At 39.7% G+C, this 24,268-nt stretch overlaps 1 protein-coding gene and 1 long non-coding RNA gene across 5 annotated transcripts in view; one reads left to right on the top strand and one right to left on the bottom strand.

Moving 5' to 3' along the window:
- Positions 1 to 22,698, bottom strand: wee1 (WEE1 G2 checkpoint kinase). Of its 4 annotated transcripts, XM_041196822.1 has the most exons (12): positions 22,131 to 22,698; positions 17,650 to 17,873; positions 12,713 to 12,782; positions 10,140 to 10,312; positions 9,563 to 9,684; positions 9,253 to 9,399; positions 6,437 to 6,535; positions 3,698 to 3,783; positions 2,206 to 2,376; positions 1,911 to 2,056; positions 698 to 861; positions 1 to 526 (listed from the first exon to the last, which is right to left on the bottom strand). In XM_041196822.1, exons 1-11 carry the CDS (start codon positions 22,596 to 22,598, stop codon positions 708 to 710), a joined length of 1,860 nt encoding a protein of 619 aa, XP_041052756.1. In that variant the 5' UTR covers positions 22,599 to 22,698; the 3' UTR covers positions 1 to 526; positions 698 to 707. The 4 variants fall into 4 exon arrangements, with proteins under 4 accessions (XP_041052756.1, XP_041052755.1, XP_041052757.1 ...); XM_041196821.1 differs by having other exon boundaries at positions 1 to 861; XM_041196823.1 differs by having other exon boundaries at positions 1 to 861; positions 12,713 to 12,770.
- LOC121282971 overlaps positions 22,383 to 24,268 on the top strand; it is a 15,642-nt gene continuing 13,756 nt past the window's right edge. Inside the window, exon 1 of the long non-coding RNA XR_005944154.1 lies at positions 22,383 to 22,521. This is a non-coding gene — a long non-coding RNA (uncharacterized LOC121282971). The remainder of the gene's footprint in view (positions 22,522 to 24,268) is intronic.

Raw genomic sequence — 24,268 nt, 5'->3', positions numbered from 1 at the left:
TTACATTTACAAATGTACACAAATTTATTGGACAAGACAGTTAAATGACAAACCACCACAATTTACATTTTAAAAAAAATACAAAGTACAAACTGCAAAAAAAGGTGCAAAGTATCCCTACAATGCACTAGCTTAATAAAAAAACCTGCTCCAAACAAGCAGTAAACAGTGAACAACTGTTATTTCATTTAATTCACATAATTAAAAGTTTTTCTCCAAAAAAGCCTATTTCTAGTACAGCAATGATTGTTTATAATGCTAACTGAATTTTACAGCAAGTGTACAATGACTAATATAGCAGCAATTTTTCCAAGACAAGTTCATCCATGGTATCTGCCATGGAACTCCCAATGTCCACAAAGTGCTCCCAGTACAATGTATAACATGGTTCAATTACATCCTCCCGATGTACACAATGTGAGTTGTAAATCTGAAACTAGTCAGATTTACAGAATTCACAGTGCATGAACCACTCAATAAAATGTCCCGATATTCCGATCTTTGTCCTCTTTATTCAAAATGGACACTAAAATCAAAAAAATAAAAGTTAAGACCATAAAGGCAGCAGAAATGCAACAGCCTAACCAAGTTTTAGACACAAGCATATTCTCAATGGGTCCTACAGTTGTGTGGTAACTAAACTGGCAACAACTCAAAAAAATCCCCAGTTTAGAAAAAACAAAATCAGCTCATTCACCTCTAAGGTTTCAATATATTGTAAGGCTAACAGAACGGTTGATTTTTTTCCCAATGATCCTTGTACTTCTGTTACTTTGCATGGTAGACCTGGTTGTCATTCGGTCTGTGAACAACACTCTCTCTTCTGCTGCTGCTTTTGCCAGCTGTGCCTTCTTCAGTTCTCTGAAATAATAAAAAAGTTCATCATTTAAAGCAGCATCTCAAATCCAGCAGCTTGACAGAAAAGAACAAATGTTCACAATTCCCTTTTCAGACAACAAATTGGTAGATCAATGTCTTCAGACAAGGACAGATAGAAAATAATTGACACCACTTAAAACAATCCATAACCAATTATCCTTCAACACAATGCAAAATAACTATACTGCTGCTCTAATTTCTACAAGTCATTAAAGTATTCATTTGTGCCCAACATATCAGTTGCATTCCTATCCTTCACTGTCCAACATAAAGTATCAGACTGAGGGAAAAGGGGAAGGGAGGGACAAATAAAAAGAGCAAGAAAATACAGACATGGAAAAAAGAAAACAGGCCAATTTAAGAAGAGTGAAGTTTGGGGTACGACAAAAAAAGTAATTTGCTACTGGTACATATACATATGGCCTGGTTTGGGCAGGGCATGGCAGGAAAAACTGTAAAAGAATGAGAATGCTTAAGAAAAAGCAAACCAGAGAAAAGCAGGATCAGAATCAGAACAGCAAAGGAAACTTGCAAAGAAAAAAAATGACTGAGCTTTGACATTTCTTTTCTATTCAGATCCAAACATGCGTTTTTAGCAGGGATAGCAAATCAGTGACAGAAACCCTGGGCTGACTATAGGACTTGTACCCAGCACACAACTTAAAATAAGCCAACTCAGCACACCCATTAATCCTCATACTTCTGATCTGCTTGGTTCAATTACATACAAACTTCCTGAATCATTGGAGGGCTGAAACCATAAATTAAAATTCCCATTAATGATCAATATATTGATCAGTATTTCCAAATAGGGGACAGGTTCTGAATCAGAAAAGCAGGACATATTCCACATTTATGCTATAAATGTATAGCTAGAGTAGTGATAAGATCTACAAATATGGATTACAGTTTTGATTGTTGAAACTATGTTAATCTATCCTTTTCTAGGCAACTTATGTAATACTTTCTGCATATGGAGCAAATTCAAATGTCATGAAGTAGTTAGCTACCGATTGAGGAAAAAAACTTACTTTTGCAAAAGTGCATTTTTGAACTTTTCTGCATTCAGTTCCAACCGAAGTTGATCTGCACTCTTCCTTGCAGTTGGAAGCAGCACTGAATGTCTGATTAAAGCACTTGCAGTAGGTCGTTTTTCTGGATCTGGATGGAGCATCAACTTTAAAAACAAAAAGTCTGAAGTAAGCATCCATTTTTCACAACAGTGCAACTTAGACAAGCATCTCTTATTTAAAAATTCACCTTCCTGGCAGAAAGCCATGAGACAAATCAGAATCCAAAAAATTGCTACTTATACATCTTCCTTACTTTCAATAAATCCATAAATTCCTGAGAGTGTGTTTGTGGAATTGTGGGAAGCTTTCCACGGCGAATTTCGTGCCATTTTTCCCCATTAGTTGGCAATGGCTCTGCGCCAGCAGCAGATATAACAGTGAGTGCAAGAGCAAAAATATCTGCTTTTAGCAAATGTCTATAATCCTGAAATAGAAACAAAACATATGAAAAAACATTTGCACAGTATAAGACTTAATTGGAAATGAGAGCAGAGTAAAAAGGAAAGATATGTGCAGTTAGAAACTATACACTAAAATATTAACTATTTAAATCTATCATGCTGATAGAACTTACTAAGACCCACTTGCATAATTCACCAATTCTCTGGGTGAAAAAGGAAAACAGCATACTAAACATACCAAACTGATCTAAGACAGAATTATTTATTGCCTAAATTTTCTGAATCATTGGAAATGGAAACCATGTATTTGAACTCTCATTTGTAATCAATATATTGATCAGTATTTCCAAATAAGATACCAGCTCTGAATCAGAAAAGTAGAGGTGGCGGAGAACCCCAGCTCTCTGGCCTACGAAAGAACATTAGAAAAAGTATGTGAATTGCCCATTTTATCAGAACTATCTTCACACTGCTCTGCCTTCAAATAAAAAAAGGGAAAAACAATCCACATTATGTCTATTTTGAAGATCAGAGATTTTTCTGGTTGTATTTAAAGTATGTCATCTAAAATATTTTGTAGCTCTCCTTATTTGCTCAAGTGTTGGATTGTTTGGTTACTACAATAAATTAATGCAAACAAGCTCCAACATAGAACAGATTACAGATAAAACCATCACTTCACATATGAAGGGAAAATTCAGTAGCAAAATAGCACCATTAGGTTAATAATGCAATATATGTACAAAGTGAATTAATACTACTAGACTCAATCTCACTTTCAAATATTGATGTTTACATGATATGGGATAACGAATTGAGAACTGCAACAGGGTCCATTGAACAAATCAAAAAGCTATGATTAACTGAGTTTGTACAAATCGACAAAATAGCTTTGGTTGTTTACTCAACATTTCATGCAACTTTATTTGAACTGATAGAAGGGTTAGCTTCCTCAAATGAGCTTGGTAGAAGAGTGTGGGTAGGTTATCAATTGTTCAGAGATCTCAAATCTACATGCTAGATGTACCAAATTACTTATCTTCGCTGAACTCTCCCTCAAAAAAAATCTGGTGACAAGTGCTGGAAACCCTCATTTGTAATTGCATAATGAATTAAAAACATGTACATATTCTTATATGAAAGCAAAATACTGCAGATGCTGGAAATCAAACAAAAACAGAAAATGCTGGAAAAATTCATCAGGTCTAGCAGCATCTGTGGAGAGAGAATCAGGGTTAACGTTTTGAGTCCACATGACCCTTTTTGATTAGGGGAGATGCAAGGGAAGTGATAATCTGTCAAATACATATTCTACAAATCTATTGCAACAAGCATAAGTACTACCTCTTGCAGTACTTCATTGGCCAAGAAACGACTATCTCCCTCCTCGACATGAGGATTGGATACACGAGTAACATGTCCAAGGTCACCTGATTATAAAAATAAATGAATTACAAATTAAATTTAAATTTAGTCGTTTGGTAGTACAGAACTTGAGTATTTCTGAAAAAAAACTTTTTTGTCAAAGCTTTTTCATCAGGACAATATGCAAGAATACCAATGTATGGGAAACAACTAATGCATACAGTATGAGAAGAGAGTGCTGATTGGTTGGCAAGTGGACTCATTTGGTAATGGGATTGCAATGGAGAATGCACCAGTTGATAGTGACTGACAGTGAACCCTCAATCATTGTTTGAAATTTAAACGAGGCAGTTCAACTCAGATTGGTCATGGCATTGCCGTGAGGAATGAACCAATGAATGTTTGTCACTGAATTTTGTTTAGCTGAAACATGCAGTTTGAACAGAACAGGACCCTGTGTATTAACGTATGTATGTTCCAGTACATGCAAACATGCCACACTGCAGGCCCAACTAAATCTTAAATAAGCTCAATTGAGAGATAGAATGTCTTTTTGTCTCGATGGCAGCACTCGGTTAGTGGCAAATACCACTTGTGTTGCAACTCCATAGTAGCTGGATGAAACAACTAGCTTCACCTATTGCTCAACTTTTTGGTACACTTTTATTCATTCATGGGGTGTGGGCTTTGCTGGCTAGGCCAGCATTTACTACCTATCCCAAGTTGCCCTTGAGAAGATGGTGGTGAACTGCCTTTTTGAACTGCTGCAGTCCATGTGGTGTAGGTATACCCAGTGCTGTTAGGAAAGCAGTTCCAGCATTTTGACCTAGTAACAATGAAGGAAATGCGATATATTTCCAAGTCATGATGGTGAATGACCTGGAGGGGAACTTCCAGGTGGTGGTGTTCCCATCTATCTGCTGCCCTTGTCCTTCTAGATGGTAGTGGTCATGGATTTGGAAGGTGCTGTCTAAGGGGCCTTGGTGAATTCCTGCAGTGCATCTTGATGATGGTACACACTGCTGCTTCTGTGCATCGGTGGTAGATGGAGCGAATGTTTGCGGATGTGGTGCCAATCAAGCGAGCTGCTTTGTCCTGGACGGTGTCAAGCTTCTTGAGTGTTGTGCGAGCTGCACTCATCCAGGCAAGGGATGACTATTCCATCACTCTCCTGACTTGTGCCTTGTAGATGGTGGACAGGCTTTGAGGAGTTACTCATCACAGGATTCCTAGCCTCTGACCTGGTCTTCTAGCCACAGCATTGATATAGCTAGTCCAGTTCAGTTTCTGGTCAATAACCCCCCAGGACGTTGATATTCAGTGATGGCGATGCAATTGAATGTCATGGGGCGATGGTTAGATTCTCTCTTATTGGAGATGGTCATTGCCTGGTGCGAATGTTACTTGCCACTTGTTAGCCTAAGCCTGGATATTGTTCAGGTCTTGCTGAATTTGGACACAGACTGCTTCAGTATCTGAGGAATCACGAATGGTGCTGAACACTGTACAATCATCAGCAAACATCCCTACTTCTGACCTCATGATGGAAGATCATTGATGAAGCAGCTGAGGATGGTTGGGCCAAGGATACTACCCTGAGGAACTCCTGCAATGATGTCCTGGAGCTGAGATGACTGACCTCCAACAGCCATCTTCCTTTGTCCTAGGTATGACTCCAACCAGTGGAGAGTTTTCCCCGATTCCCATTGAATCGAGTTTTGCTAGGGCTCCTTGATCACACCTTGCATGAGTGGTATTAGCCATTAACAAATGAGTAATGTGATAATATGAATTTCATAGCTAGTGTGATGCTAGGCGCTTGGACCAAATGACCCAGAGACTGGCAGATCACAACGAATAGCATGCCTCTTCTATTGTTCATAGCAGGCAAGTTACAGACCCCACCAGCCCATGCTTGCAGAACTCAAAAAGTGTCCAGCATTAGAAGTGATTCCACAATTGGACATTTGCTAAATAATCCTCAGTGCACTAAGAATTATGCTGACAGCCAATTTAAGATAGTCAGGTTCGCAGCGTGGCTCATTTGCACGTACTGGAGGTTACATATATTAATACAGGGCCCTGTTCTTCGCAGGCAAAGGGCATGTACACACATTGCACTTGTTTCAGCTAAAGAAAACAAGTGACAGCCATTTGCTGGTTCACTCCTCAGTCAAGCTGCCTGGTTTAAATTTCAAACAATGCTTGGCAGTTATCTAATGCACCACACCAAAACTCTACCAGAGGTCCGCCTGCCAACCAATCAGTACTCGCTTCTCAGTATAAACTTGTTTCCGTTACATGGTATTCTTGCAAATTGTTCCAAGTGCAAGACAAAGCTTTAACAAGAGTCTTTTTGCAGCAATCCTCAAATTTAAATTTGTAGACCTCATAGCCCAGATTCTTTGAAAGAGCCGCCCAAATAATCCCATTCTCTCACTGCTTCGACATAGTCCTGTAAATCTTTCCTTTTAAAATATAAACTTGAAATTCCCCTTGAAAGTACTACTGAATCTGCTTCCAACAACCCTCCAGGCAGTACACTGCAGATTATAATTTGCTGAGTAAAAACAATTATTCATCATCTGCCTCTGGTTCTTTTGCTAATCATTGTAAATCTCTGCCCTGTAGTTACTGCCCTACCCATCAGTGGAAAGAGTTTCTCTTGATTCAAAATCCCCAACTTATCAAAAGAAATTACAAAGCAACAGATTATACCTATTTTGTATACAATATTTGTTGACAATATGCTGTCATCATCATCCATCTCATCTGCTGCCGAATTAGTAACAAATTTTTTGGATATAAAAATGTTACCTGAAAATAAAAGGATAAGCAACATTAGCATACAGGCCGTTAAGAACAGATATTTCAGAAGCTGAACAATCCGTACAGATGTACACATCTCTTCTGATCCAACCAGAAGATTGCCAATAAGAGGAACTAAGTGCCTCTTTTGAAAGGGACACCACCAAAATACTGTAACAAATACTAAAAGCTTTAAAAGGGAATTTAGCTAAATCAGTTTAAAGTGATATTCCCATGGGTGATGTACTCAAATCTTCCCCGGATGCATAAGGCCTGAAGCGTACCAACAGACACCATGTGCTCCTTCTCAACGCACCTGGAAACGGAAGTAGCCCCAAGACAGACAATCAAATTGAACACCCCTCACCACCCCAACTGGCTTCCTGCTGCCTTGGACCTGTTGATGCCCACCTCATCTGGGTTCAGCAGCAGCCCCAGGAGGCGGCCCTCCAATCTGCCCACTCTCCTCCATACTTCCATACTGGGTGGCTAAAGATCAAGAACGTGGGGCTGAAGTGCAACCAGAAATTGAGGAGCAGCCCCCTCAGATAATGGAAAAGGGGCTGCACTGCACACATCTTACATAGAAACACAAACTTCCCCCAGGCCACAGAAATGTATAACTGCATTCCCAATTAGATTTCTTCAAAAGACAAAACAGGATTGGTGGACAACAGAAGGCCCCTGGTCTTTTGTGAGCTATCTGATCTCAGCTAGGGCGCTAGGATGTTTCCTTGTTTTTTTTGGGGTGCGGGGGGAGAGAGAGAAGAGAGAAGAGGAAGAGATGGTCTGGAGGAGAACATACAGAAATCAGAATAATTGTCCTCATCCAGCAGAGGTCACTTGGTAGGAGCATATATCATAATTTGATAAGGTTCAGTGCAGATATGAGACTTCCCATGGTTAAATAGCCAGCCAACATTCACACCTGACCTCAGATGACGAATGGGCATTTGAGGAGGATACTGGAAATCACCCAGCGCCTTGGAAAAGTACTTAAGCAGGAGTTGACACTTCGTGAATGGAAGAACATTGATGCTAAAATAGAAAAACATTAAAAGCAAACAAGTCTAGAATCAATCCCTGGAGCAATTTAGGGCTCAAATGTATGCTAGCTAACTCAACTGCATATAGCTTTAGAAATAGAGGCACAGGTTACAAAGTAAGGAAAGTTATGATGAACCTTTATAAAAGACTCAACTGGAGCACTGTCAAATTCTGGGCACAACACTTTAACAAGAGTCTAAAGGCTTAGAAAGGATGCAGAAAAGGGTATGAAAATGGCTTCAGGATTGAGTAACTTCAGTTTCATTGAGAGATTGGAATAGTTGGGCCTGAAGAAAAGGATCAGAGCAGATGATAGTTTTCAAAATCATGACAGGTCCAGACAAAGTAGATAAGGAGAAACTGTTTCTATTGGAAGAAATGTTGAGAACCAGAGGACAGAGGTATCATGTACTAGCAAAAGAACAATGACATGAAGAATTTTCTTTTTATATATGTGCAGCAAGTGACTTTGATCTGGAATACACAAAGTGATGGAGACAGATTAAAAATTGTGGCTTTTAAAAGGGAATTGTATAAACACAAAGGGAAAAAATGAAGGGAAGGGCTGCGACATTAGAAAATACTATGCTAACAGTCCCTGGCCCTTGACTAGGGATCGCACCAAGTCAACGTTTGCAAGAATCAATTGACAAGGCCTGAGTCTTCCTTTCCTTCCCTAAGAAAGCTGCAAGTGATAGCTGAGGACACAAGGCCCAGGCATTTGTTTATCTAACATTTGCTCTGGAGCTGGTTACTGCATCCTGTGCGCTGTTGTTTCTCCCCTCTGATCTGTCAGTTTCTCTCTCCCCCCAACAACCACCACCCCCTTCCCCCCCCCCCAGAAAAATCAAAATTGATCTACATTTTTCATGTCTTAATTGATGAGTGAGAATTAAGACAGGTTTTTGACCTACAATGGGTGGGGAGGAAAGTGGAGTTAAGGTCACAATTAGATCAGCCATGATGGTGGAGCAGGATTGATAGGTTTTTCATAAGAAATAGGAGTAGGCCATTCAGCCTAAGTGGAATTTTTAAATGAACAAGGTATGAGGTTTTTGCTGCGATTTATAAACATCACTGATTCTTAAATTTTCAGACTTTGATCCTTGAAGAACTATAGTCAACTTATACAAGGTAAATGGAAAAAATACACTTTTAGGCAAAGTCTTGGGTGACTTACATGAGTATATATAATACATAGCACCTGTAACATAATAAAACATCTCAAATTGCTTGACACCCATATCAGATGATATCAGGGCAAAAAACAGGTTTTAAGAAGTGTTTTGAAGGATGAAAGGAGAGGTTCAAAGCCTAGTGAGTCAAGGCATGGTCACCAATGATGCAGCAGTGAAAACTGGGGATGTGGAAGAGACCATTGAGGGATTGGATAAGATAGATGAGAACTATATATGAAATGTTGCTGGACAAGGAGTTAATGTAGGTTAGCGATCCTGTGGGGTGTTGGGGGCGCTGTGGTAGTTGTTCAAATACATGTAGCAGTTTTAATAAACTTAGGTTTATGCCTATCTAGCTCTCCAAAAAAGGTAACTGAGAAATTCTGTAAAATTGTACTTTGCCATTCTCCTCCTTTATTTATAGGCAAGTGAGTTAAGTGTGGATACAAATTGTAGTAAAGCATGGACTTACTAAATATAACAAGGGATCTAGGTACTTACTTGGCTTTATATCCATATGCACTAGGGACATACCGTGAATATATTTTAGTCCCCGAGCAACTTGTAATAAAAGGTCTCTTAGTTCTGGTTCATTAAAATACTGTTGGTTCTTGTAATTTTCAGCTATTGCGTCCGATAGGCTTCCACCTTTCAAAACAAAATGTAAAATTTTCTTGTTTGGAGTGTCCCAATTTAACAGAAGTTTAACTTACAATTGATTTAAGTTTTCTTGCAGTAAACAGGCACATTTTCTTCAGTACTAAATTATTCATCTAAGTTAATATGATATTTTAATTTAAAAAAGACTTACCATTACAGTATTCATTTTGTATGAGCATATGGTCATCTTCAGCCCAGGCTGAATAATAACGAACTACATGGGTGTGCTGTCCCAGCACTGCATGTGCGTAGACTTCCCTTAGAGCATTCTGTCTGTGGAAAAAGAATTAGCGCAATCAAAATAGCAAATCCGGGTAATATACAGCATTGCAGTCTGCATCAGTAAAGAGGGGAAAAAAAAGGATAGATTATGGCGTTCCAGGTATTTATCTTTCATGCAGCTGAAGACCAAGATAAACAAACATTTAGAAAGGTGAGGAAAAAAAGAGATACATTTATGGGTCATTACTTTTCTTCATTGCAGTAAAATTCCTCAAAAATCAACATAAAAATCCAATACCATCAAATGTTAAAAGGATTAAAACACTGACGGAAAAAGTTCAGCAGCACTCAAGAAAAGGGGGAAAATTAACCAGGGTGGAGATTCTCCTCTTTTCTTGTTTGAGAAGCTTGGTATCAGAACAAATCTAGGTAAATGTAAATTTTTTTGCTAAATAGGCAGAGTTGCCACAAATTTTGAACTACACAAACATTTATATGTTACTTACTCATCAACTGAACCTGCTAATGGTTTCTTTGAGCGTTTTATTGCATAAATACAACCATCAAGTCTCTTCACACACTTAAAAACCGAGCCAAACTCTCCAGATCCAATCTTCTCCAATTCATGAAATTCTGTTGTATATCGTGACTTCATATTACTTTCAGTGATTGGGATTCTCTATTTTAAAAAAGTATGGAATAAAACAAAAGCAAGAAACTTCAGAAATATTGTACTACTCTGGTAGCAAATGAGCAATAGTCAGGCTAAACTCAACTGGATTACTGCTTACTGTGTAAATGAAGTGAAAACTGTTGAAGCATCAATGTATGGTTGATTCTAAAGATGTGGAAATATCAATACAAATCCAATCTTGACCTAAATTTCTAATCTACAAGCATCAATCTTTTCTGATACTAACTTAGAAACTTAAATTCGCTCACAATTATGAGGTTAGGCATCAACTTCAGCATGAATATTTAAGGTTTTAATTTGCCAATTATGAATTGTTGCATTTATTTCAAATCAAATGCAAGACACTTCAATGAAATACAAATCAATAGTTACGTTTATGTATTTTGAGAATCACTTAATTCTTTGACCAGATTTCACAATACGAAGTTTTGGACACAGCACTGCAGCTTGACTCGAACAAAGTTTTCCAACACTATATAATTTTCACTCCCCAAAATTGCATAGGCATTTGAAACAATACATACTTAAGAAATAGGAGGAGTAGACCATTCGGTCCCTCAACCCTGCTCTGCAATTGAGTATCATCGCTGATCTGCCCCAGGCCTCAATTCCTCTTTTGTGCCAGCTCCTCCATAGCCCTCAGTTCCCCAATATTTTAAAAATCTACCTACCTCCCCTCTAAATACTTTCAGTGATCTAGCCTCCACAAGTCTCTGGGAGAGAGAGTCCAGACATTCGCTACCTTCAGAGAAGAAATTCCTTCACATCTCAATTTTAAATGAGTGTCCACTTATTCTGTAACTATGTCCCCTAGTTCAAGATTTCCCCCACTAGTGGAAACATCTTCTCAACACTCACACTGTCAAGCCCCCTCAGAATCTTGTACGTTTCAATAAGATCACCCCTCATTCTTCTAAACGCTAATGAATAAAAGCCTAACCAATTTAGCTGTTCTTGATAAGTCAACCCCTTCATCCCAGGAATCAGTCTAGCGAAACAAAATCAAAATGCTAGAAAAATTCAGCCGGTCTAACAGCATCTGTGGAGAAAAAACAGAATTAACGTTTTGAGTGCTTATGATTCTTGAGAAATAAGGACTTGAAACGTTAACTTTTTTTTCTCTCCCCAGATGTTATTAGACCTGAGATTTTCCAGCATTTTGTTTTTGTTTCAGATCCGCAGTATTTTGCTTTTATATCATTCTAGTGAATCACTTTTGAGCTGCCTCCAATCCCAGTATATCCTTTTTTTTTTTTAAAACATGGGGGACCAAAATTGTACACAGTACTCCAGATGCAGCCTCACCAACACCCTGTAGTTGGAACAAGACTTCCCTATTTTTAAACTCCAACCCCCTAGCAGTATAGGCCAAAATTCCATTTGCCTTAATTATTTGCTGCACCTGCATGCTAACTTGCACAAGAGCATCCAGATTCCTCTGTACTGCACATTTTTTGGAGAGTCTCTCCATTTAAATAATAGTCTGCCTTTTGATTCTTCCTACCAAAGTGCATGACCTCACATTTTCCTACATTAAACTTCATCTGCCAAGTTTGCGCCAAGTTCAAGAACAAGGAGTCAGTGTCTCAGGATATAGGATAGGCCATTATAAAAAAATTCATTCATGGGATGCAGGGCATCGCTGGCTAGGCCAGCATTTATTGCTCATCACTAAATGCCCTCTGAACAAGGGCAATTAAGAGTCACATGTAGGCCAGAATAGGTAAGGACGACAGATTTCCTTTCCTAAAGGGCATTAGTGAGCCAGATGGGTTTTTACAACAATCGGCAAAGGTTTCATGGTCATTAGACCTTCTAATGAATTCAAATTTCACCATCTGTAGTGGGATTAAAACCCAGATCATTTCCCTGGGTCTCTGGATTACTAGTCCAGCAACAATATCATACACCATTGCCTGCCCCCAGGGAGATGAGGAGAAACTTCTTCACTTGGAAGGCGGTGAACCTGTGGAATTCTCTACCACAGAAGGCTTTGGAGGCCAAGCCACTGAATATATTTGAGGAAGAAATAGATAGATTTCTGGACTCTAAAAGGTGTCTAGGGTATGAGGAGAGAGTTGGAGTACGGCATTGAGATAGAGGATCAGTCACAATCATACTGAATGGCAGAGCAGGCTCAAAGGGCCGAATGGCCTACTGCTCCTATTTTCTATGTTTCTACGTAATCATAACAAAACATATCACAGGCTGTCACATGGACTGCACTGTCTCCTGACCATGTAATAGCAGTGCCTTTTCTTGTTTTTTTTTAAATTGCAGCTACACCATCGCTACTATGTGCTGACTGAACTTTAAAACAACAATTTTTGAGAGTTACTGAATTTACACATGGTATGATACATCTATTACACATTCCGCTGTTACCTTTGCTGGCCGAATGCTTTCATCATCAAGCTCCCCATCACTTCCGTCCATCATATCTCTGCATGGAAACCTAAAACAATTAGGTTTTAACCCAGAACCATCCAGAAATTTATAATAAGCATGATTATCATGAACAATAAAATAAAGGAGGAGGCTATGTGTAGCATAAACTTGAAATAAGCTTTGTTCTGTATATGTTGTAAAACGTGTACAGTACACATAAATCACTCATTATTGTTGAAGCCTTTTTTTGGCATGGTGCAAAAATGCAGGAATTTCACCTCCCCTCATTATCTGGTCATTATTACACTTGTTTGTGGGAGCTTGCTCTGCACAAATTAGCTGCCACATTTCCTATGTTACAACAGTTAACTATACTTCAATAATACTTCACTGGCTGTAAAGTGCTTCAAGACATCCCATGGTCAGGAAGTTCGCTATATAAAGACAAGTTTTAATATTTTCATTATCAGTAGTTCAAAGATATGCAATTCCAACTAGGTTGTCACATTCTATCCACATCAAGACAGCTTCTACCTACACAACCCCATCTACCTCTATCCCTACCTCATCATATTAATGTTCTTGTCACCTTGTCTCAATTTCTCCAAAATCACCCTGTTTTCAAAAATTCATACCCACTTGAAACTCCATTCCCTGCCCCATGCAACCAGATTGATTAGTGTGGCTGAGGAGGGTTTGAATTTTGGGGGGGGGGGGGGGGGTTTGCACATGAGCATGCAGAAGCAGAAGAGGATTAAGGTAATGAAGTGAGATTGTTGGATAATGCTAGAAAAGGAAGTAGTACCACCACATTAGATAGGAATGAACTAAGAGTTACAGAATAAAAAACAGGGTAAAAGTGCATGCACGTAAATGCATGAAGTGCGATGAATAAGATTGGTAAGCTACGAGCAGAAATAGCTATATGGGATCATGTAGGAGCAGTTACAGAAACATGGAGTGAGGACTGGGTGCTAAATATTCAAGGATACAAAGTGTTCAGAAAAGACAGGGAAGGAAAAATGGGAGGTGGTAAATACTGATTTGAGGGCATTGTGGCGTTGGAAAAAGAGTGGAGGCCCTGGAGTGCATGGGTGGTGGTGGTAAGGACAGAATCCATTTGGTTAGAATTGAAATGGAAAAATCACACTATTGTGGGTATTCTATAGGCCTCCAAAGAATGCACCACAGATACAGAAGTAAATTTGCAGGGAAAACTCAAATGTGCAAGAACTAAAGAGAGTGCTGGCATTGGAGAACTTTAATTGCTCAACTATCGATTGGGATACTGTTACAGTAAAGGGCAAGGAAAAATTTCTGAAATGTGTTCAGGACAGCTTCCACCGAAAAAGGAAGGCGACATTGCTGGAACTGGTGCTGGGGAATGAGGTGGGCCAAAAGTCTGTGGGTGAGAATTTGGTTGAGAGCATTTGTTATAAGGTTTAAACTAGCAATACAAAAGAGCAAGGGACAATCTATAGTATAATATTCAAATTGGAAGAGGGTTAATTTCAATGGGATGAAATGGATCTAGCTAGGGTAAAAAACCAAACACAAAACTGTAACAAAACAAAGGGTAATCTTTAAGTAGCAAATGTTTCGGTTACATTCAAAAATGGAGAAAATTATGGTGAAGAAAAGAGAGAATATGATGAAACAAAAGAAAAGGCGGTATGATGTATGTCAGGTGAATTCTTCAAGCAAATAAGGGGAAGAGGAAAAGACAACTGGCAAAGAGAGAATGGGAAATAGAATGGCAGTGAACAAGAAGGGAGCCCAAGAATCTTCTACCGGCATGCAAATAGTAAGCAGTTAGATAGGGAGGGGCTTATTAGGGGCAAAAGGGGTGATTTATGATTAGAAGTACAGGGCAAGGCTAAAATACTTAAGTACTTTGCACCAGTCTTTACTAATGAAGAGAATGCTGGCAATGTCAGTAAGTAGAGACGGGAGAGGAAATGGATGGGGTGAAAATTGGTAGCCAGTCTTTCCAGCACATTCTCCATATACTTAAGAATGAATGTCATCTGGACCAGGTGGCTTGCATTCAAAGTTGCTAAGGGAATTAGGAGCTGAGATAGTGGAAGGGCTTGCCATAATCTTCCAATCTTCCCTAGAAACAGGCAGAGGTACCAGATGATTGAGCGTGCCAAATGTGACATCATTGTTCAAGGTCTAAGGACATTCTTATTAACTGCAGTCACTTCCAAAATCAGTGATGGGTAGGGTTTAAGAAACAATAATCTGGGAGATAAAAAAAAAATCACCAGGCACTTGGAGAGATTTTAGATGATTAAGGAGAGCCAGCACAAATTTGTAAAAGGCAGATCGTGCTTGACTAATCTAACTGAATTTTGTAATAATTAACAGGAAAAAGGTTGAAGGGAATTCAATGGATGTCATCTGTATGGATTTCAAGAAAGCATTCGATAAAGTCCATAAAGGCTGAAAATTGAGATTAATGAAACACTGTAGGACCAAATGTTAGGTTGGATTTTGTTCTTAAGCCGATTTAAAAAAAAAACAAATGAGTGATAGTAAATGGTTGCTTTACAGGCTTCAGAATGGTAGGAAGGTGTTCCCCAAGGTTCAATGTTAGGTCCACTGTTTTATTCAATATTTACAAATGACTTGGAAATTTGCCCATCACAGTAAATTCTCTCTCCCATCTCCACTTCTGACATTTCAGCAACACCCTCTTCATTAGTAAATGATATAATATTTAACATATTAAAGTATTCTAAGCCTTGCTATGCACTTTAATTGACTGCGATACCACAGATAGGCTAACAGAATGGGCAGCCACAGTAGCAGATGGAATTTAGTAGAGAGAAGTGAGGGGTAATGCATTTGGCAGAAGGGAGAGGCAATATAGACTTAAATGGCTTGTTCAAGAGTGTTCAGGGACAGGGAGACCTGGGGCTTATGTGCACAGATTGTTGAAGGTGGCAAGTCACATTGGGAATAGTTAGCAAAGCATGTGGGAACTTGGGCTTCATAAACAGAGATATTGAGTACAAAAACAGAAGTTATGCTGAACCTTTATAAAGTTCTAGTTATGGCCTAACCTGGTCACCACACTTTATGGAGGCTGCAAGAATCCTTAAGAGGGTGCAGGAGATTTACCAGATGGTTCCAGGGACAAGGGAATCTCAATTACAAAGTTAGTTTGGAGAAGCTGGGGTTGTGCTCCTTGGAGCAAAGGAGATTTGAGATGTGTACAAGTTTATGACAGGTTTAGGTAAGGTACAATAAGAAAAGCTGCTCCCGTTAGCTGATTGTACAGGATTAAGGGAGACAGATTTAAGATTGTGGGTAAGCGATGCAAGGAGAATGTGAGGAAGAATTTTTATATACACAGTAATGATTTGAAACACATTACCTATGGAGGGTGGAGGAAACAAATGAACAAAAATTTCAAAAGGAAATTGGAAGTGCACATGAAGGAAATAAACTAGCAGGACTAGAAGGATACAACAAGGGAATGGAACTGATTGGATTATTCTAGAGAGTCGGCATGGTTGCAATGAACTTAATGGCCTCCTCTGTGCCAAAACGACTCCATGACCTTTAAAGCCAGCTGAAAACCCATCCCTTCACCCCTACAACCGAACATTTGCCAACTCCAACATTAGTTTCTCCTCACTTTTGCTTTTAAAATAACTTGGGATGTTTTCCTATGCTAAAAGCTTTACATAAATGTATTATTGCTTTATATAAATGGAATAAGTTTTGCACAAAGGTCTATTTATCCCATGATGGATTATGTTATTTATCATACAAAGGTCACAAATTCTATTGTATCTAAGACATTCCTCCTCATTAAAAGATCACTTGCCATCTTGATATTCTCTAGTCTCTCTCCATGTCACTAGTCTCCTAACAGGCCTGACCTCCCCAGTTCTCCAGACTCAGCATTGATCCTCTGCTCCATGATTAGCCTGACTCTGGCAGTAACTGTCTTAATTCCAGCAATTAATCTCACTTGTTAATATGGAAACTGGATCCAACGTTAAGATTAGAACAAGTCTCTGCACAGGGAAAACTTGGGGACAGCTGTGAGCCACTAACTGAAAAACTGAGGCTATTAGGGGAGTTCAAAATTTAGGGATTTGGACAGAGCAGATGATGTCCACTAGGACAAAGGTCAGTAACCAGAGGACAGATTTAAGACAAAAGCACCCCACTCCCCACGATAGATTTAAAATAATTGACGAAAAAGCCCTGGAGAATTCAAAAAGTTATGATCTGGAATGCATTGACTGAAAGGGTAGTGAGAGCAGATTCATAGCTACTTTCAAAATTGAAATGGAGATATACTCAAAAATGGAAAAATTGCAGGGCTACAGATGGGGGGGGGGGGGTGGAACTAATTGGTTAGTGCTTTCCAAGAGCTAGCACAATCATGATGGGCCTCCCTTCTATGACTTCACCAACGCCACAGGCACTATGAATTATTTTAAATGGGAAAGCCTAACTATTTTCTTTAAAAGAAAGGAGTGGCAAACTGAGAAAATGAGGGGGGAAAATAGAAAAATAACTGAAGTGGGGAACAATTGGAATCAAGTGCAGAACAGTTTAAAAAAAACATGCATTTGAGCAACATCACAAGGAGGTAACTACTGAGTGCATTAAAAGTGCTTTAAAAATCAATTTAGCAAATATAAAATGCCACTTAAGATGTCATAACCAAGCAAAACAGAATGTTGAACCAATCATGCCAACTTGCCTTCTATTTTTACATCTAAAACATCTGTTAACAGTTTTAAATCAAGAGATAACATTAGGCAATAATGTTTAAATTCACTTTGAACAGAAGGTCATGGCAGGTAAAATAGTTTCTGAATCTTGAGAATTTCAGATGCGCAAAATCCAGAAGTTGCAATTTAGCACCGTTGTATTAAATCATAACTGGAAAACAGCTCAATATGTACCCATCCCAATATGTCCTCTTCCTCCTTCGGCACTGTGCAGACGAAGAATGGATATACATGGAGTCTGGAGTGAAAGGGTTAATGTTGACATGTGGGGGTTTATTCCTGTTGTAATCGCATGGCATTCTCTCAGACTGCTCAACATTCCTGAAGAGGGCCCCTCCCCGGCGTCTTACTGAGCTGGAACTCAGGAAACTCCTAACCCTTGCTTTGGACAGCAAACTCTGAAAACACAAACATGAAATACATTATTATCCTTACTTTAACTCATCAGCAACTATAGGTTTTGACCATGTTCTAATTATTAAAATGTTAAGTTTTTTGCTTGGCTCAGTTGATAGCATTCAGTTAAATTGAGTGTTATGGACATTGTCGACATTGAATAGAAGCCTGCTTGGGTAGCCCCACATCACGCAGTTGTATTGGAAAAACTGGCTGCTTTTGGTCTTCTGGGCAATATGGCACTTTTGCACCAAGAGATTATCTGGTCCTTTAATAACTTTATATGGGACCTTCTACAAGATGTACTGCAAGAATTCACCAAGGTTCCTTGGACAGCACCTTCCAAACCCATGACCACTACCATCTAGAAGGACAAGGGCAGCTGAACACCACCACCTGGAAGTTCCCCTCCAAGTCACTCACCATCCTGACTTGGAAATATACCAACGTTCCTTCACTGTTGCTGGTCAAAATCTTGGAGCTCCATTCCTAACAGCAGTCGGTGTACTTACACCACATAGACTGCAGCAGATCAAGAAAGCAGCTCACCACCTTCTCAAGGGCAACTAGGGATAGGCAATAAATGCTGGCCCAGCCAGCGAAGCCCACAGCCCGTGAACGAATAAAACAAAAACCTTGCTGTACGAAAACAGGCTATCATTTGTGCTTACATCAGTGCCAGCAGTTCAAAATAATTGCACTGGCTTTGGGACATCTCTGGGGCGAAGAAAACGCAAATTTGAAACGTTACCGTAAATGTTTTAAATTTTAAAAATCCATTCCCAGTGTTAATAGAATGCGTACACACTGTCGTGAAAAGTAACGTTATGTAAATGCCAAATTCTAGATTCCAAACAAACGTTAGTCATTAGCACCAACATTATGTATAAACATTAATACGTCATGTGCAAAAGTTCCACAAGCGGCTAGAAAGTTGCTCAATGAGTCAAGCAAATATAGAAAGAAACCCGCCCTTTCTCTAAAAGAAAAATAAAAGGGGAACCGGTCGATTACCAATGCGTATGAACTATTGAGACACGCCAGGACGAAAGCATCAAGTTAAAAAATGAAATAGTCCAACCAACTGTATAATACAAAGATTTGCTCTACCGTAATTCACACTAGCTCTCAAATTGCTTGTAGTGTGCAAGCGCAATCCTTAGTTAACAGCGCATTACTTAATATTTGACTTGCTGCTTCGTCAGCAGTGTAAATCTACGTGGAACAGAGCAACAAGTCTGCACACGTGCATTGTCTGATCGACAGTGGTGCGCGCAATGTCAGGCTTGGGAGAAAAGAACAAAATTGATTCAATGGTGGAATATGTAAAACTGCCAGCTGCTTAAAAGAAACCACAAGGTTACAGTTACAGAGTTATAGCAGTAGCACAGTCTTCTCTTTCAATATCATCAAATTGCAAAGGCAAAGCGATCTAGGATTAGCAATTACCCAGTCCCACATATCGACTTCAGAATTGAATGGTCCTATTAAAATTCCGAATTACAGTAGATAAGAAAACTCGACCATGGAATTAACACAGAAGCAGTGGGAAGAAGGTTAAGAATATTAGATAAAACGTTTGGTCAGTCATTGGGGCTCTAAGCAACCATCCTCTTCAATAGGCGGACACAAAGTTTTATTTATAAAACGCATGTTCCTTAACATACGAATTAGGAGCAGTACGCCACTCGGCCCCTCTGCCATTCAATAAAGTCATGGCTGAACTAATCTTAACTTCACATTCCTGCCTACAACCTGGTCACTATTGCGTATCAAGAATCCATCTACCCCTGTCTTAAAGTTATTCAAGAGCTGCCACTCAACCACCTGGAAGAGAATTCCAATGTTTCACAACCCTTGGAAAAAAAATCCTCATCTATGTCTCAAATGGGCAACACTTACTTTGAAAGTGACCCAGAGTTCTTGATTCTCCCACAAGAGGAAACATCCTTTCCGCATTCACCCTGTCATGTCTGCTCAGAGTCTAACGTTTCAATCAAGTCGCCTCTTACTCTTCTAAACTCCAGCAGATACAAACTTAGTCTGTCCAACCTTTCATCGTAAGACAACTTGCCCATTCAGGTATTAACCTAGTAAACTTTCTCTGAACTTCTTCCTGTATGCTTTGGCAGACATCAGAGGAAGCTCCTTAAAGATAATCTTTGGTAATTTGAGGGACTGCTGGCAGGTTTATGTTACTTTAAAGGATACTAAAGAGCATAGACTGATTGGCTATGTTTTACTTTTAATATATATAACTATAACAGGTCAAATTCAATGTTCCAGTAGGGCAACAATGAGTCAGCTAAAATTAAAATATTTATAATTGCCTAAAACAAAAAGATAACAACTCTGGATGCATAACTACATCAATTTATAATCACTATAGCCATTTTTCCCATATTAATATATGCCTGAAATATACATGATTTAAAACAAATTGGCTCAAAAGGTCTTGGACCCAAAGCATTAACACTTTACTCTCTCCGTAGATGATGTGAGACTATGTATTTCCCATTTTTATTTAATATAAAAAGGCTAACTTCTAGAACGAAGCTCTCAAAGTCCCAAAAACTTCTCCACCTCTTAGGACAGATGAACAAATGCTTGGTCAAACATCTTGCCATGGCTTGGTGTCACAAATTTTCATCTGATAATGCTCCTGTGAAGTATCTTGAGATGTTTTATTATATTGAACATCCTATATAAATCTAGATGGCTTTTGTAGAAATGAAACTTTACTTGTATTCACCACCAAATCACAACATTCTCCCATCTCACACATGATTATAAAGCCAGAGAGTGATATCAGTTAATCATTCTCACATGCTATGACATACTGCCTTCGTCTGTGAATTTAGACAGCAACTACTGGCAGGTTATTTGACTGCAAGGGGACTGCAATCCCAAACTGCACTGTCTAAACATACCACTCCAAAAAATACTGAGAGCGCTACTAGAACGTGAACCCAATGTCATTTTTCTGCTTTCCACCCCCACAACCAGGTGCTCTCAATTGTAACTACCAGATGAAGATTAGCTAACTCAATACTAAATTGACACCAAATTTGGGATATTCCTGGGCTACATTCCTCAGCATCTGATGTACAAATCAACTGGAAATTTATAGCTACCATAATTTCATAGAAATTTAAGTAATTCAAATATTTCAATTTTGAGATGGCAGCAAATCTCAAACAGTTTAGTTACCTAATCTGTTTTTATAAAAAAACGCATTTACATTGTTATCCAAAACAAATGTGAATATAGGCCTTCGGAAATTGTGCAAATACACATCCAAATAATATGAAATCACCAATCAGGTAGAAAACCTACCATAAACTTTTATGCCTTATGTTAATGACTGTCTAACAGTAGTAAAGCATAACCCTCCAAAACACTAATGCATTCTGCCTTCCCCAAGATAGAATTAAATTGCTTTCAATAGCAAATAATCTAAACTGTAGCATAAAACCACCAAAACAAGATTACTCCAGAGCCAAAAATGGTTTTTCAACATTTAAAGATCCTGACATACCTTGATTTTCCATTTTAATTTGCAACAAATGCTCAAAACTAAAACAGCTGACAGGAGTCCCTTATTCCAAATGGTTACATGTGACCTTACGGGACACCCATTTACTTGATATCTAGCTTCATCACTTGCCAAAGTAATAGTATATGTTATGTTGCTGTTGGGTGCCTTTGCCAATATTGCCTGATAACCTAATAGGAATGGAAGCAATTCAAAACCCTGACAACTTGATTATGTTCTATTATCCAGTTAGCTTGAAAAAGATGTTCAAACTTCATATAGAGTTCCTGATGCTTCATGCAGCCCACAAAAACAAAAGCTTGGCTACGATAATGGTCTACTACTGATCAGAAAAGCTATAAACTCAAAACTTTGGTCTGATGCCACACCATCACCTTTCTCATTTCTACAGCCACAACACTTGTGCATTTACACGAGAAAATTCTGCCAAAAAAGAAAAAGCACGAATATCAAACTTTCTGTTAAGTGATTGGCAGGGGGCATTTTAAAACACTGCCCTGGGTTTGAGAAATAGACCCCACCCCCTTCTCAACTGCTAATATATTAAGTACAAACTCTTAAAACATAGAATGACACATTTTACACCAGTAGCTGGGCAACTGGATCGCACACTGGTAAAATAGGGCTAATAAAGTTCTGGTACTAGGGGTAAATGTTTGAACACTTGCAGCTCATTCCGGGGTCACATACAGTGTGCTCTCACCTTGGGGGTGTGCGGGGTATCGAAGAGTCGCAGTTTTCGGAGTGTTTTATGAGGTGGTGTATCGGGGCAGTCCGGGATAGGGGAGCTGCACTCCTCCTGCTCTCCGCCCTCTCGGATCGGGGAGCTGCATTCTTCCCTCTCGCCGCTTTCCCGGATCGGGGAACTGGAGGATTCCTCCAGGTCCCGGCGCTCCCGGTAATGCCTCCGGGATTTCAGCGGGGACGGGCTGCTCACGAAGCCGTCCTCCCAGCTCAGGTTCCCCAGCTCCAGCTCCTCGTCGCACTGGCCGAGCTCGGCGCCCCCGCCGTACTTGCGTTCGGGGTCCGGCGACTCTTGGAAGGCCGAGTCCTCGGTGCTGTTGCCGCCGTCCTCCTCGTCGCTGGTCGCGAAGGTGAGCTTCTGTACCGGGAAGGTTAAGGCGGGAGTGGGGCTGGTACCGGCCTTCAGGCACACTCGGCGGAAACTCATGGCCGGAAGAAAATGCAAAGCCAGTGTAAACCAGAAAACTGGGGGCAGCCCGGTCCTCGCTCAGCCCCCTCCCCTCTCCTGGCCCTCACTCTATTCCCTCTCCTGGCCCTCACTCTACTCCCTCTCCCCTCTCGGCCCTCACTCCGCCCCCCTTTCCTCTCCTGGCCCTCACTCCGCCCCCCTCTCCTCTCTCAGCCCTCACTCTGCTCTCTCTCTTCTCCTCACCCTGCCCTCACTCAGCTCCTCTCCGCTCCGCTGTCCGTTGCTCCGCGCGCACACCCCACAACACAGCAACTTTCCCGCGACCGTTAGTCACGTGTCCATTTTACACCAATAGCGAGCGCCATCCCCGTTTTCAAAAACACGGTCACAAGACCTGATGCGGCCCAGTTGCGCGCGCACTCTCACCGTTCGCGTCATTTTCGCGCCAAACTCTCCCTGACCTCATTTAATCTTTTCTCTGCCCCTCCCCCACTGGGTTATTAGACATGCTGGTTCCAGGGCTTTATTTCCCGAATTCTGAAACATAGTTTTAAAAAAGCTTTTTCTACATTAGCAATCAATGTAGTTTTTAATCAAATCAAACTAGGTTTATATTGTATTTTGTTTTAACACGTTTCATTTTAAAGCATCCACTGAATAGGGCACTTGATCAGATTAAATATGATAAACCTAATCAAGAGCTATTTGACAAAGCTTACTGCATATTGTTTCAAAGTTAATCAAACATTGGTTTGTCTGTGATTTTGTATTCTCATTTATGTCCTAACCTTATCAACACACTTTTCATTTGCAGCAAATATATCATCTTTATTTCCAAACAATGAACTTAGTGATGGTGAATTGTGTTTGAGACTGGATAATCCCTTGCTAAACATTAAATCAAAGCAAATGTTAACATTGTGTAACTGAACTCTGGGACATAAACTTCTGACGATATCTCAACGTAAGAGACTTTCTTTTATATAGCGTCTAAAGCAGAGAAACAGATCAGTGGTCCACGCCACTGGCTGATAGTCCACAGAAGCCTCCTCCCACTCTAATTACTTCTTCACATCCTACTCTTATCCTTGTACACTCTTCTCTCTAAACAAGCATCCCCTTAAAATACAACTCTCCAGGATTGTCCTGGAGCGATCAGGATTGAAGATTAATCTTCATGGAAAATACTACAGCAAGCAACCCGGAGGTAAACCTTAGAGCTATAAAGAAAATTTTGTTTATTTTCCCTTTTCTTTGAACACTTTCACTTCTTAGCTATAAAAATATGGAGATGAGGCAAAGGGCTGTTTCATTGACTCTAAAACCGAATCAATCACTAAACCAATTAGGTAACAAGGTCTTTGCTCCCTTTCCAATTTTTGTGGGAAGGCAATGCTTGCGGAAGATGGATGGATGGATGGCAGTACTGTGGCGTCAAAGGTGAGATCAAGGTAGAAGGTCAAGTGATGAATACATCCAACCAGAGTTGGCAACCCTACCTTAAATACATTATTGCTGTCTGCTTTATTCACTCCATATGGCAGCAAGTTCAACATTTTCACCACTCCCTGTTTAAAGAAATTCCCCCCCTTTTGATCTATTAGCGGCTACTTTATATTGATTTCCTGTTATTCTGGGCCACAAATGGAAACAGTTTATTTATGTCCATCCCATCAAACCTCCTAATT

This window comes from Carcharodon carcharias, chromosome 10, assembly GCF_017639515.1.
Source record: "Carcharodon carcharias isolate sCarCar2 chromosome 10, sCarCar2.pri, whole genome shotgun sequence".
NCBI classification, from domain to species: domain Eukaryota; kingdom Metazoa; phylum Chordata; class Chondrichthyes; order Lamniformes; family Lamnidae; genus Carcharodon; species Carcharodon carcharias.
The sequence above is the reverse complement of the archived record's forward strand: the minus strand, read 5'-3'. Positions and strand labels throughout refer to the sequence as shown.